Genomic DNA, 15,990 nt, shown 5'->3' with positions numbered 1-15,990 from the left:
CTGGCTCCTTGTTCTGAAAGTTTGTTTAAAAAAGTAAGGCTGGTACTGCTATTACTTGAGATTTTTTACAGATTCTTTGCTTGACGTTATCCTAGTAAAACATACAATGTTCACATGTGTCCCGTGCTCACATGTGCCCCCCCTTTTCCCCTACATAGTAATTTTTAGGCAAATTGAATTTTGAAGCTGTTTTTTCATCTTTCCATTTCAATTCAAAGCTTTAAAATGACAATTAGTACTTATAGTTGTGGCAACCCAACCTGGCAGCGCTGTGAAAGCTACGCAGATTCTAATCACAGCATTGCGACGCTTCCAGGTTAGGTTGCCCCAACTATCTAGTGTTAGACTAAAATAAATACCAGATGGTTCTCTGAAATGCAGCTGCTATGCAAACCATGAAGCTAGCAGAAGTGCAGGGTAATTTGCTATCTTTTGAATAAATATTTCTATATATTTGTGAATGACAATATCTATATTAAATTGCGTCATTAGTGTTGTAATACTCATCGCAGTTAAAACTTATTATTTTAAAGTGCTTATAAACTGAAGCAATCTGAATATTAGTTTCTAAATTTGCTAAATGAGGAAGTGAGAAGCAAAGGGGTGTAAGTATAATTTTTAAAGCTTCGAGTAAAACGCATTTAAAGTTCAGACCTTAGGTAGGCTTTTCAAAATCATGCTATTTAGCAACACCTACCAGGGCTCTAGTACCGTCATTTGTTACAAAGCAGAGGACAGGTTCTCCTGCTAATTATACTGGTTAATGCCAAATTTTTAATTTTGGCACGTACATCCCTTTGCTTCTCACTGCCTCATATGATCTAAATAACGCCAAAGCCTATATATCACGATACCAAGGGCACCCATATGCAAAATTTTAAGGGGGGGGGGGTGCTCAGATATTTTCCGCATGGTTTAGCTGGAAATTTCCCCCATAGAAACCGATTTCAGTACAGATTACAGTTATTCAAAGTTGACATTTTAAATAACTTATTCATTAATTGCTTTCGAAGAAATGTTTTTACATTTTTGCAAAGAAAAAAATACTAAAAGCAAGAAAGTTCTAATTTCAAAGGGGGCCTTGAGTCCCCACTTGTTCTCCCGCCCCATATGAGCTCCCCTTGCACGAAACATCTAGCCCCAAGATGTGCGGAAAAACGAGCCTTCTACTATACTTTAGAAAACTGCTACTATCTTAAATCCACTTTTGTCTATAGACTTTTGTCTATTTTAAGTATTCTTTTTTTTTTTTTTTGTAGAACTTTTAATGTTATGTTGATTTGTTTTTAATGATATTAAAATGTCTTCTTTTTTTTCCAGACATTCTCCTATCTACAGTCGTTGTGCCAATGAGTAAGTAGATGTCATACATTTTTACTATATTACTCGCGACTGCCGTATTTTTTGTTCACTTTTTAAACCGTTGACGAAACAATAACCCCCATCAAGTTTATAGAATCTAAAGAAACTTCGCGGGACAGTGGGGTTTATTTGGTAAACACTAACGCGACTCTGATTAAAAAGCAACTTTTGACTTTCTATATCTGTATTAAAGCTCCGATTACCAAGAAGAGATCTGTAATTTTAATCTAGCATCAGCGTATGAGATTTAATTTACCACTGAAAATCCATTGACGCCCATTAGAAACAAAACTGAAGTCGGAGAATCCATTCATTTCCTTTCATGATTTGTCGAAGCTTGCGTTTTACTCATTTAGAATTCATTCAGGAAATCATAGTTTGGACTCATTTTATTCCTGATTTAGATGGAAATTTTAATGAATACCGTTGGTTTGCAAATACCAGATAAAATTAATCTCGAAAATAGGTTTGTTTATCGAAACGTTCTCGGTTAAATACTTTTCTTTTAAAAGTTGTTCATGCTTTCAATTATCTTTGCTTGTATTCTTATTCTTCTGTTTAATGTTTTGATGTTCCATACAGTGACAATATATGTGAGCAATTATCCTTCTGTTAATTGAGAAATCTCCAGTTGTGAGTTAGTAGCTTCTGATATTTTTTTGTTGTATGAAAAAGTTAAACGAAATAAATTTACGATTTCATTCATATATTTTCTTTTGTTACTATATCTCATTTTCTTTCGCCCATCATTTTATTAATAATGTCATTAAGTATTTCTAGAAGGAACTCTAATTTTAAAAAAGCAAAGTATTTACTCCTATCTGTATTTATGTTCTTGAGAAATAGACTGCTTTGCTTCGCTGATTCTTCATACTGAAAGCATGTCCTTGTGAGAATCCAGCGGCATATTGACAGTCAATATTTGATGTTATCTTGTTTTAAAGCATTCGTTTCTTAACTTATATGCATAAAGATATCATTATCTTACCAGGAGGAGAACATTGCTTGAACGTTTTGCTTTTTAAGTGTGTAGTGAAAAGTAATTTCTGCTGCAGTGCCTCGTTCTCAAAAAAAAAAAAAAAAAATTTTTTTTTTTGATGATAGAACTGATACATAATGGTGTTTCAAAATAAACGCTGCATTTAGGCTGCTTAAGAGAAGTGTCCGGTCCGTTTTCCACGAGAAGGCACTTGACTCCTCCCTCGTCGCGTGGTATCGGACGATTCTATTTTGCTGTTTACGGCAAAAAATATATTCGGATCATAGCATTTTGCGGTAACAGCAGCAGTTTTTAAAATGTAAGAATAACTAAAATGACAACAGACAAGTGAAGCAAGAAATGTAAAGGACACCAAGACTTTTTTGCGCATTAAAATGCACGCCCAAGTTAAGGCTGTCTGGTCGTCTCCTTTAGAGGCACGTGGATTGCTTCCTTACCCCCCCCCCCCGCGTAAAATGGAACTCTGCGTTCGAGGAGGCACGGCGAAGTGCCTTTTCGTGAAAAACGGACATTCATGTATGACTCAATATGCAAAGTAGGAAGTTTTGTATATCAATACAATGGGAAAGTGCTCCACCTGTGGTATGGATCTTAGCCACAGTCTCAAATTTCGTCAGCGGTTATCTAGTTTCATCATAAGAGTTATAGATTGTAGCGTTAAAAACAGGTTTATATTTACATACACACACACAGGATGTTAATCACCGGAGTATGTATGCACTCGGAAAGTGCTGAGGATTTTTACTTACGGTAATTTGTAAAAACCTGAAAAAATGGTTGGATAAATGAAAGAAAACGGGAGTGTTTTACCGATTTATATTTGAGGCACCGAATAGCCTTGAATTTTGGAAAATACAATTGAAAAAGAGGAATTCCGAGTTTATCCCTGTGAATAACATTTTTTTTTATAGAAAAAGACAGTTTTTATTAAACTAAAAAGATTTTATAAGCTGCAAGAATACGCGTATTAAGGAAGGATGGAAAATCTGAACGCGATCTGCTACGGCATTCCTTCTACATAATTTCACGTTTACTGCCAACTACGAGATGATTCGTAGCTTAGTTGAGAGAAGCTACGACAAGTTAGCTCGTAGTCTGCTGGATTTGCCGTTTTCGTGCAGATTTGAATCATTTGGACTCTAGTCTGCACGAATGCAGTTACAGACAAAACTAGGGATGTTTGGCAACTGGGAAGATGCTAGTAAATCAAAACTGGCTTAGAGACACACTGGTCTCAGCTAAATTCACATACTATGAATCATCACGTAGTTTGGCAGCAGTTGTGTTAACCGATTTACAAATTCTGTTATAGAGGAACAAGTTTTGAATAATTTCTTTATTAAGGCCCATTATGCTTCTCGAAATCTTTGCGAAAGACTTTTCGAGGTGAGGTTGGATATTTTCCTGTATTTCTAGTGTAACAATTCTGCTTACTGTTCGACCAATAAAATCATTATTGCTAGAATCCCTTTCATTCTTCACTTTTCCTGACATAAAATGTTTTTAAAAATTTAGGTTGCTGCTGAGAAAAGACATTCTTCACCAAGACAGCTTGGGGGCGGGGAAGACACTTTTCTAATAAGAAAAAAAAAATCTTGAGGATAAAGGTGGAAATCTGTTTGAGTAGATAATAAACTTAAAAAACCGCATTTCCTCAAACGAGCAGGATTTATATTCACTGTCCCATTTCATGACAGAACATTAATCACTATCTACGAAAAGAAAGGAAGTGGTATGCAGTCAGCATAGTTTTCAGATTTCTTAAGTAGCATGTCCAGCTTTTGAGGATGTTATTTCTCTTGTTCTTGACAGAGATAGGGAACAATTAAGAAAAAGACATTGTTTTCAAGTTAAGATATTATTCTTTCGGGAAATGTGGTTTATGGTTTAAATTGTTGTTTTAGCCAAAAGTTTGAGAAAAGATCCTCCTTTACAACCTTAGAGCATAAACTAGTAAATGGAGGGAGCTATCCCAATCATTGGCTTAGCAAAAGCTGAAACGAAGATTCCAAGTCATGTGACTCAACAACAACGAATGGCTGACATGTATTGCGTGAAACTAGCGAAAGAAATCTGATATCTTCCAACGCTTTGCTTTAAAAGCTATCACGTGACTTGAGATCTTGGTTTCATGAATGAAAGTCTTCACTCCCTCCATTTTATCTCTTCTCAATGCTTACCACTATGTTCAGTTTCGTTTCTGTGGCTTGCCTCTTCGTCTTGAAAGCCAGCTCCATTAAATATCTCCGTATTGGTGTATAATTTAATGATAATGATGACATGCGTTGACCTTCTTAAGCTCTATCAATTAAAGCACCCATATTTGTAGTTGCCTCACTCGGGATTGTTTCCCATTTAGATTGCTATCAATGAGAGATGTATGCGGCTAGTATCAATCAGTGGCGTAGTGAACGAATTAATAACTCTGGGGGATCGATGTGCTCGGGTACTGATCTAGATCAAGTAAGCTGAGCTGTCTTCAGGTGCCCATCCAACTTATTTACAACTTCTGTAGAAGACAAGGAAGGTGTCAAGTCAAGGGGAGTTAGTTTCGTGGGAAACTAAAAAAGTGGGCAAAAAGAAGTGCAGGCACATTCAATTTTTTTTCTTCTGTGGGCTAACTTTTAAAATGAAACAGCATTTTATTGAAAATGAAATTATGAACCAAAATAATGCCATTCTATTTTGTTGCAACCTTTTTGTGATGTAAAGAAAAGCATTCATTTGTAAAGCCTCATTATAGAAAATAGCAATACCTTTAACAGCAAATGGCTTCGCGGTTCCTGACTGTTCACACGTTCTTTCTTCGCTGAACTTTTCAAACATATTTTTTTTTTTCGTTGCAAAGGGGAATGGAGAGTTATGAATTATAATGAAAGTTTTAGGCGGGAAATATTTAAAAGAGGGAAAGCACTGAACATACACTAAATAGAACATTAATTTCAATTGAAACGTTCGTTTACTTTTTATTTGTTCTGTGGAAAGTGTTTAACCCTTAAAATCCTTCTTTTGGGCATGCGACATGGCCTTGATAAAATGTGACTACGTTCACAGGCACAATAAAAAAATGTATTCAAACGATTGACAATTTTAATTGAATCGTTAAACAAGATTTCTCCTCTCGACTATTGAAAAACTCCTACAAAACAATTGTGCATATATTGATAAATATCTTAATCCTGGCGGGAAAAAAACTTTGATAGAAAATCTTATTCTTTTGAATTTTGTACAATTACCATTAGTCCTTGTTTCTTCGTTTCGAGCGACGTACATAAAAGGCCCCGAGGAATCTGAATTGTTTTCGCATAGGATCTTTCAGGCGTGACTGCAATGACTTTCACTCGATAATTAAAGAACGCAAACTTGTGTTCAACCTTTTCCTCTCTGTGGCAACAAGTTTTTGTCTTTGGATAGAAAAGGCGCGAAACAGCCAACTTCAGGAAACGTGTTGCTTTGATTCTATCCCCGTAATTTTCGATATGATAAAGGCGGTTTCAGCTTTTGGAGAGTTTCGTGATATTGTTAACTTTATTTATTTTCATCTGCCTGGCAACAGGAATATGATAATGAACGCTTATTTGCACCAGGAGTTACAGTCGTTTCTCCAAAACAATACATATCAGGAGCAGGGGTGCCCACCTGAGGGGGGGGGGGTCATGGTGTTGACTGAGCCGTTGAAATTTTTAGGGGAGTGTTTTGAGAGGTATTTTTCTCATTTGGGGGGGAGGTGCTTTTGTGGGGTCTTCGTGACATTTAGGGAGGTGCGCCCTTGACCTTAACGGGGGTGGGCACCCCCTGCCAGTAGACAAATTCATGCGCAATCCTCCTCTCTAGGGATATGCTTTGATTTATCTGCTGGTAGTCATTTCTATCAACCAGCAAAGTACTCCAGGTCTTTAATTTAGAGCTTGAAAATGTGTGGATGCACTTTTCCTGTTCAGAACCTATTTTCATATGTAAGTAGTCTGAATTCCTTCTGAAATTCAAAATTCATACAAAATTTAAGAGTAGAGGGTTGAGTTCTCTCTCGTGGACTTCCATACAAATTAAATTCTGATCAGTACCAAAATGGAAAGTTGGTTGGTTAAACCCGTACCTAAATCGATGTGCAATCCTTCTTTCTAGGATTGATTTGTCTACCGATAGTCATTTCCACCGGTGACAGCACTACTCCCCAGGGATTAGTTTGAAACAAAAAAAAAAAAAAAAAAATGTTGTTGCGATGCCTATTATCTTCAAAACGTGTTTTCATACTTTAATTGCCTGAGTTCTTTTCAAGATTTAAAATTTACGTACGCTCTGAAATAAGTAGAGAGGTTGATATTGATATCTTATGCATATTAAATTCTGATTCAATACGGCAGCAGGCCTGTCATTTCAAACAGGTGGAGGGAGGGGGAGGCAAAGGGTGTGTATTCAATGTATTTTGTAGGGGGAAAACAACAAAGTACATACAAAAATGAATAATTACGTTGTTTCTGAAATCCAGGGGGCTTTAATGAACCACCTTCCCCCCTTCCCTGATCGCTGAAATGACAGGTCTGTTCGCAAGTTGAAGGATGAAGAATGAAACGCATGTATTTTTACCGTTTAGAAGAAAACCGTATGTTTGACCAAGAAAAATCTTACAAAACATCATTGCATTCTTTGTGTAAATAGTTTGGACGTGTACATTAAACAAAATTCGAATATCAGTTTCTAAGTTTGAAAAAAATCCTGACGTGCTTAGGCAAAATCTGAAAAGAGGGGATGCAGTTGTGAAAATCGTGATGAGAAAAATATATAAAGTAAACACACCAGTAGTGACCACTTCAAGACTACTTATATACTTTGAAGAAGGAAATGAGAAATAATTATATGATTAATATATTAGTACGAAATGTAACTATCATATTGAATCAATTTTATTCATCAGTTATTTGAATTTAAAGTAATTAATACAAATACTTCGGATGGGAGAATGTCAGATGGCCACTACTGAAATTTTATATTTTGGAGTAGCCACTACTGGATCAAATTTGAGGTTTGGGAAAAAATGGATAAAAAATTGAAATTCTGAAATTTTCAGAAAATAGGACGATTCAGTAAGGGTTGGGTTATAATTGGCTCATTGAGTTTCAAGAGAGGTTGTTAATAGTTTAGACCCATAGTTTAAAAATATACTTCACTGTGGCTACTACTAGTGCGTTTTAAATCTTGAAGTCGCCACTACTAAAAACACTGGCCACTACTGGTGTTTTCACCTTATATGTAAAATAAAAATATAAAAAAGTTCCTTCTAGTCAGAATATGAAATGAGTGATTTTTGTTTTTTACGTGTAAAATCGAAAAATACCTAAAATCGAAAGCGCTATTCTAATTGGAAGTTAAAAAATTGTCACAGTTACAGTTGCTCAAATGGTTATTAATTTTGTAACAATCATTTTCTGTCTTTCCAGTTTCTTTCACTTTGCCTTTTCATAATATCAACCACATGTCGCTGGATAGTTTCTTATAATTCTGAATCAAGCAGGAAATGTCTCCATGCGTTTCCTATTTGCATGAGACGCGACATGTCCTTGAAGAAGGGTTCAGGAAACTGAATTTTCCCCCACCGAATTTCAACACCATGGAGCAATTCTATTTACGGCAGCAGATGTCATGCTTTGCAAACGACTCGAACACAAAAGGTCTGTATCTGGGGATCTGTGTTCTGCTTATTCCGAGTGGGTATATTTTCCCAGAAGCTGATTAGTGTTTATGGCGTCTCTATCCACACGACACAGCAGTCCAAGCTGACGTTGTTTTTCAACCAATTGTCCTTGCTTTTAGTTCGTTCTATTTTGTTAATTTGGGGGATGAGGGTGGAGTTAAGTTCTAAAAATTATTTGAACTCTGCATAAAACATCGTTTAAATTATTTTGAATTTAAATCGTGACATTCAAATAAATTCTATGAGGCTAAGTTGTTCCTTGTTCAAAAACCCAATGACGTCTGGTGAACTACAAGTTTGGTACGAAAATTCAGTTTGTTAAATAAAGACCATTTTGTAATAGAAATCTCTCTCTGCTGTAATTCTTGCTTCAAGGTATTATGTAATGTATAATGGTAATCGCAGTAGCTGCACACATCTGTATATTTGACATAAAACTCATTCTAACATCCCAGAAATGGATGAACTGTCTAAATGAAAATAGTGATAAAAATGAAGTAATCTTTCTTTTTCATAGCATCTTTCCTGTTATTTTTTTGGGGGGGGGGGGGCAATCACGATTGCTTATTGCTTTCATTTGACTGTTTTGATGTCCTATGATTTTATTTTCCCGCCAGCACCCTCTGGAGCATCACCGTCGACCGGCTCCTCACGATGCTGCTCATCTGGCGAAAACCGTCTCCAGGTTTCGTCAATATCCTACACTTGCACGCATACATACACGCACCTACACACACACACATACATATACACACACAAGCACATACATACACCTACACACATGCCTACACACACATACCCCTACACGCAAACACACACGCCTACATACACACACATACTCGTGATTGTGAAAAAAAATTGAATTCAAGATGACAAAATTCAAATTAATTTTTTTTTCCATCAACGATTTGAATCCTCTGTGTCATTACGCTCACTCAAGTGAGATCCTTACCACTCCTAACTTTTCGATGGTATTTTGTAAGTTGTTACTGGACTACATCCCAAATAGTTCAAAATTTCCTCTAGATTAACTGCCAATTTTAAAGATATGCATCACGTTTTGAATGCTTTCTAAAGACTCTTTTTTGTTCTTCGGTTTTTAATTTAGGCATATTTTTTTCATTTAAAATCATTCAGCCGTTTTCGCTCGTCACTCATTTTCGTTTGCCTCCAATACTTAATATTAACAGAAAACACTTAAAAAATAAAAATTAAATTTAAAAGAGAAAATGTCAATCACTCAATAACAAACTTCAATATGACACTAAAAATCTCGCAACAAATTCCAATTTTGTTGCGACTTCTGGCCAAACGCATTGACACCTGCTTTTCTTCAATCGATTCCCGTTTTTCCATCTTCACATTTATTGTTTTACATTAATCTATTACCATGGTTGAAAAATGTTTCATTTTTAAAAATTGTGTGAAAGTAAACATTATTAAATTATAAGAAAAGGACGTCGCTATGGAAAAAGAATGCTAATATTTCACTTTCAAGAATAATAGTTTTTAAGAAATGTATTGTTTAAGCAACATTTTCCACCCCTCTGCCTGTTGGGAAAGTTGGTCCTACTGATTATTTAAGCCAGCTTTTATTCTATCTCTCCTTTCTTTACCACTTCAAAAAAAAAAAAAAAAAAAAATTGCGTGTACTTTCATTTATACCTTCAACGCTTATTCATCTCTTCTTCCAAATACAAAGAAAACTTGTTCCTTTCCTCGAATTTCTATGTTGAGTAAAACTGATTTGCATCATTAATTTACATGCTATTCATACTTCTGTAAGCTGCTAGAGTTAAATCTTCTTCAAACATCCTCCATAGCTTGTTACTTACTTTCAACCATCAACATGGTATATTTCAGAATAAATATTACAAGCTGATACTTAGGACAGAGAATTTCTCGAAACATCTTCACATGACATCAAAAGCATGCTTGCCCTCATTTTTTGACAAGCATGGTATGGACACATACTATTAAGCAATTCCCCAATTTCCCATTGAACATTGAACATGCACTTTTTTCTACGTGTTAAATAACATTAGTGAAGATAAAGTTAAAAATGAAATGAATTCGATATTTTGAAACACATTTTGTACGCTTTAATTCCTAATTTTAAAGTTTTTTAAGATTAGCCTAAACTTAACCTTAAATTGTGAAAGTATTAGTTATTTTCTCACCCGAAGTTGTACTTGCACAGTTATCCCTAGGTACAATAATCTAACATCTTGTAATATCTTGTAAGCCAAGGAAATGCTTATTTTTACTGTCTACAATGTGTTTGGCACCGACTTGCTCCTGATTCACAAATCAGAACAAAATCATCAAATCAGGAGCAATGAAAGAAAAAAAAAGGAAAGGTTTTCCCCTCACATTCTATCTCTCCAATCTTTATTTAATTACTTCGAGGAACTGGAAATTTTGTTCGTTGTAATGGGAACTACGTTTTAATGGAAAACGGAATTCAAGCAATGTAGTGGCAATTAAGATGGAACGGAACATTTTCGTTGAAGCAGGTATTTCGCTGTAAGGATATTTTACTGTATTATAATTCAATTTTGCTGACAAGGTTGTTACGGTACCTCTCTGGAATCGCCCGTCCGAAGTTATGACGAGCCTTCATGATATATGGGTGAATATACGGTAAACGAATTTTTTGCTTCTCAAAGAAAATAATTTTTTTTAAGTTTAACATTCAATATTTCACTAGTTCTCGTTATTTTTTTATTTGCAAAGATGAAGGTCAGATGAAGTGTGAATTTTTTTTGTTTTATCGGCACATGGGGAAAATAGGTCTTCAGTGGACTACACTATTGGCTTTCAAAGTGCCAGAAGAGTGTCAAATTCACACATAATCCATAAAAACATCACGTGTTCTTTTTATCAGAACTTAAACGTAATCCGTGAAGTCTTCACACAATAAACATTGCATTGTACAAACGTAGGCAACTATAAAGTTCAAAAATATATACTTACCAGGGGAAGTACTGAAACGACTGGCCCAAGCACGCTTTGTAGCAGTGCGAAGAGAACTGATGCAATATTATTTGAATTTTATTCGAACCCATTAGCTTGCTTCTAACTTTAGACAGTATTACGCTGGTTGTTCGCAGCCAAAGACATTTTTTAGCAACTTTAATGCTAAATAAATCTTTTAATTTTTGCCAGGTGAGGGTGACATAATTATTATGTCACGTGAAAAAGAATAACTTTTTGCATGTTAATAAATATTTTTACAATATTTTTTGATAGAATACGTTTTGATGTTTAAAAAAGGTGTATGCCCATTGTAAAATACATTTTGCCAGGTTATTTAACATTACACATGTATGTATAAAAAGTAGAAAAAAAGGGGAGGCCAGAGGGGGGGGAAATACATTTTGAACCATTTTCAACAATAAATGCTAAAATAAAACAGTTATCGAGAATTGACTGTGTGGGTCACATAAAGGACAATATTATTTATTAATAAAGCATACGATAACAATGAAAAAAAAAATGTTTTTCTTATGCGCCGTTGAAATTCAAATTGCGTATATTCACCCATACATATATATTTTCTTTCATTTTATTGAGTCTTAATTTCTCATGAATTTCGTATTCTAGAACATTTCACGACCTCCGAGCGAAATAAGCAACGCGTAGATTTCACCTCAACTCAACGGAGAACCGAGTCATTATGACGTTTAATACTAGATTGCCTTTTGTTATAGTTTCGTGCGTTGTTGTAATAATGGTATCTATTAGGCATATCTATAACGCGTAGTACATTCAAGGCCTCGCTTCCATCAGAGTCGAAACGTTTCAACTGCTTCCCGAGAATCAAAAAGGGAAAATTAGAACACCAAGAATCTGTACGTACAATCGTACATTGATCAAGATATCAAGATTTAATCTACTCTTATAATTAAAAAGAAGAATAAAGCAGTTGTGTTTAGATAGAAAAATGTTTTAAAAATGATTACTGAAGGCGTTTTGCATATTTAAATTTATGGAAAATAGGACGGTGTCAAGGTTTTTCACGTGTTTTTTGATCTTTTTATGGTTAGCATGTATACGGCGCTTTACTTTTACTACTCGGCGTTCATTTTCTGAATACAAATTAGGTTTGTCGTGCTTGTGGTTTCTTTTTTCATTCTGCACTTTCCAGGAGAACAAGTTTCAAGAAAGCAGGCTTGAGCAATCGACTAATATTAAAAAAACTGCACTGAGAAATTTTTTACATACACAAATCATTAAACAAAAATATACATTAAAAAAAACTCCCACAAGACATCAGTGTTTTCTTTTAATGCTTCGAAATTAGTAAATTTTCAGTGTAACCTTGATTAACCAAAAATGATAGAGACTTGCCCAAATTCAATTCACTGCCCCCCCAGGATTCGCCGATATATATCGGTCGATATATATCATGATATATATATCACGATATATATCCGATATTTATTTTGAAAATATCATGAAGTTTTCGATATTTTTTTTTTCAAAGTACATTTGCGATATAAAAATTAAATGTATTAATCATACTAATATTTTTTTATAATTATAAATAATCAAAAGTAATCTTTTCATATAACATTAATATATCATTAGTATAATTTAAATATAATCTTCTTTATTTTCTATTTATCAAATTATTTGTAATGCAGCAATTTTAAGTGGTCAGAAAAAAAAATGTTTAATGGATGTGTACTGAGACTTATGCATATTTTTTATTTCTGAAATATATAAAATTCGTAAAAGTAGTTAAGCATTAGATGTTTTACTCATTTTTCTTTAGTTAAGTAATTCAATTAAAATTAATAGAAATGTATCAGTTATGCTACATTTTATTTCTACTAGATTTAATTATCACATTTTACAAATGATTGTAAATATAATTTGTCCTTATGTCGTTCAAAGTTCGTACATTTTTATATAAAGTGTATATTTATGATTATAAATAATGAAGGAAACATTAGTTTTAAAACTGATGCATTGCAGTAATAACATAAGTAAAGAAGCAGCACTGATTTAAGGAAGCAGTTACTATTTAATGACTTAATCTTTGTTGATTGAAAATATCGGATATGTATCAAAATGTCCGATATGTATCAAAATATCAGATATTTTCGAAAATATATTTTCGAACCCTGATGGCCCCTCCCCCTCCGACGAATCGGATAATCCGGGTAAGAATACTTCCAAAATGGCTGCCGGGAGATCACAGAAACTTTAAGTCTAGATTGAAACACGTGCATCTTTTCAAATCGTATACTACATGTTGTGATGTTTTTATTTTTGTTATTATTATTTAAAAAAAAGTCATTCAGAAAATGCGATGTAAGTATAATAAGACGTAATGTTGTAAACTTCAATGCTGTACATTTTGTGTTTTGTTCTTTAAATTTAAACATAGTTATGTAGCTAAAAATAATTGTACTAAATGAAAAATATTTCATTTTTGAATTATATCCCTTACAAATTTATAATTATTTATAGCCTATACTTGGGACAGTTTTGAACTTTTACCTTTAGTAGCATATTAATCATATGTTTTCCATTCGAACGAAGTATTCTATTTTTAGGATGTGCCTTAGTACTTCACCTCAAGACCAGGTATAGATGTGTAGATCTGTCTCTTTAAATATAAAACAAAAAAAAAAGTGCATTATGCCAAGTTAGAGACCCCCCCCCCCTCCGAACTTGAGACACTTAATTATTTTTGATCTCTTTAAGGTCAGCGGTAGGTAATAGTTTGGGACACCAACTATAATTTTAAAGAAGTTTATTTTACAACCCAATAAAGACAAAAATAATCATTAGATGAAAATAATATAATCTTGTAAACTTTCAATAATTTCAGAATGTACACTCCCTGAAAAAAATGAATGTCTCCCCAGCTTTCATGATTCTTTTGAATGTAATATTTCTGCTTTCCCCTCTATATTTAGAAGCATAAAAGCAATTGGTTAACCCAAATAATTCCTTATTTCACATCTTTTCACATTCATCTTCATTCCATCATAATACGTGAAATTGACTACAAATAAATTAGCCTAAGTTCAAATGAATTAGTTGAGTGGAAATGAATTCGCTCAAATAAGGCGCAGTTACATAGCCGAGATGAATTGTAAAACAAATTCAAACTAAATACTGCTCAGTTAGCGTAGGTAACCAAAATTATTTCCATACTTGAAAATCGCATGTTTTTTCGAAATTTTCAGAATCATAAAAATAACCAATAAAGGTGATACATCAAAGTTTAACTGACATAGTCTCATAAGATAACTATTCATTTATTCTGTAACACCATTTATTTCTTACTAGTAAAATACCAACAGGTGTACCAGTCCTCAAAACTAAATTTGGCAGAATGTCCCAAGTAAGAGTCTTGTCCCAAGAATGGGCACTAGACTGTAGTGCTCCAAAAATTTAATGATGGGTTTGGAAAAAAAAAAAAAACTGGAGTGACCGAAATGCACAGATAATTCATTGAATGAGAAGGCTGCTTCCGGTGACTTTGAATTGATGTTATTTACTCACTACGTAAACAAAATCAAAGAAACCGACGACGTCACAGTAGTTTTAGTTTCTATTTAGAAATAACTTGGAAACAGGAGAACTCAACTGATAAATTATGGATTCTTACTCAGATATTTCAGAACAGCATTCAAGTTATAATTATGAACATACTGCTTATGAAGGGTTTATTTATAGTAGTTTCAAGAATAACTTTTCATTAAAATCAATATATATATATATATATATATATATATATATATATATATATATATATAAGGTTATTTTTACTTACTATATATTTTTTAAAAAAAGGTGCATTATTTACGGCGAAAATTTACGTCAGTGAGAGAGAGAGAGATAAAATCGCGTCTAAAAAATTTTTTCCCACTTCATTTCACTCGACATTAAGTCACGATGCACGGAAAACAGGTTGACGTTCTTTTGGAATCGATTCATTTACAAAGTTGAATTTTTGTGTTGACACATTTAATCTAGAACAGCGCTATAATGTATACGTAAATCAAAATCAGGAAATCAGTTAAAGGCTTTACGTAAAAAAAAAAAAAAAAAAAAAAAAAATATTGAAAATTCTTAGCGCTAAAAGATGAGTAAAATGAATTATCAACGCAAATAATTTTTGATGTCTGGAAAACAATTATGTTGTAATTATTTTTCATTGTTACTTCCGTTATCTTTCTTTTTCTGTTCTTTGGTCGCTTTTGCTCTTTCCCCTGTTTACACAATTGTTTTTATATTAGTATCTTTTAAACAGGTTCGAGTTGAAAGATATGATTGAATTTACAACATCTACGAGTTCCAATTTTAATTTTCCATATGATAGCCCCGTGTTTTGACTTGATATATCTTAGTGTGTTTGGAAATAAGTGTATTTTATACGCAAAAATGTCAGTGTATTTGAGGTTAACTTAGTGCATTTATAAAAAATTTGCTTGTAAGCGCATTTCCATAGAATGCTCTGTTAGGTTAAATACAGCTACTATATATGTAGGCTGTTAGCGGCGTTTAATTCAAATAAAAAGTGAAACTACGTACTGGGTATAGAGTACCTTCATTCGTTTTGCCATAATCACTATTTGGTTGTAATTTCTCAATTAGCAAAGTCTTTTAAATTATGCCTTAGAACTAAGCTTTTATCTTTGTATTATATCATGTTACCAGCTTGTTGTCTTTCAACATTAGAATTCGTTTGTAAAAAGTTAAAAAACGAAGAATATACAACTCAACTGCGTGGTCTTCTAATAATATCAGCATTATTAAATATTGTTTCTTCACAGAAAGATATGTCTCGTGACCACAAGGCGCGAAACATTTCAAACGTGAACTCTTTTGGACGCGGTGGGAATAAACTTCTTGGTAGCAAATCCGAATGTAACTCTGGATGGTCTATTCCTGGTATGGGTGGGCGTGGGCC

The 15,990-nt window shown here is 33.7% G+C and overlaps 1 protein-coding gene across 2 annotated transcripts in view; it reads left to right on the top strand.

The window, feature by feature from the left end:
• Positions 1–15,990, top strand: part of LOC129216040 (protein grainyhead-like) — a 117,973-nt gene that overhangs the window by 27,822 nt on the left and 74,161 nt on the right. For both annotated transcript variants that reach the window (XM_054850185.1, XM_054850184.1), the window contains exon 2: positions 1,321–1,353. In XM_054850185.1, the coding sequence (XP_054706160.1) occupies positions 1,321–1,353 (33 nt within the window). The remainder of the gene's footprint in view (positions 1–1,320; positions 1,354–15,990) is intronic.

The sequence above is a fragment of the Uloborus diversus genome, chromosome 2 (assembly GCF_026930045.1).
Source record: "Uloborus diversus isolate 005 chromosome 2, Udiv.v.3.1, whole genome shotgun sequence".
Classification (NCBI taxonomy): Eukaryota; Metazoa; Arthropoda; class Arachnida; order Araneae; family Uloboridae; genus Uloborus; species Uloborus diversus.
Note: the sequence above shows the minus strand (reverse complement) of the source record. Positions and strands in the feature narration are given on the sequence as shown.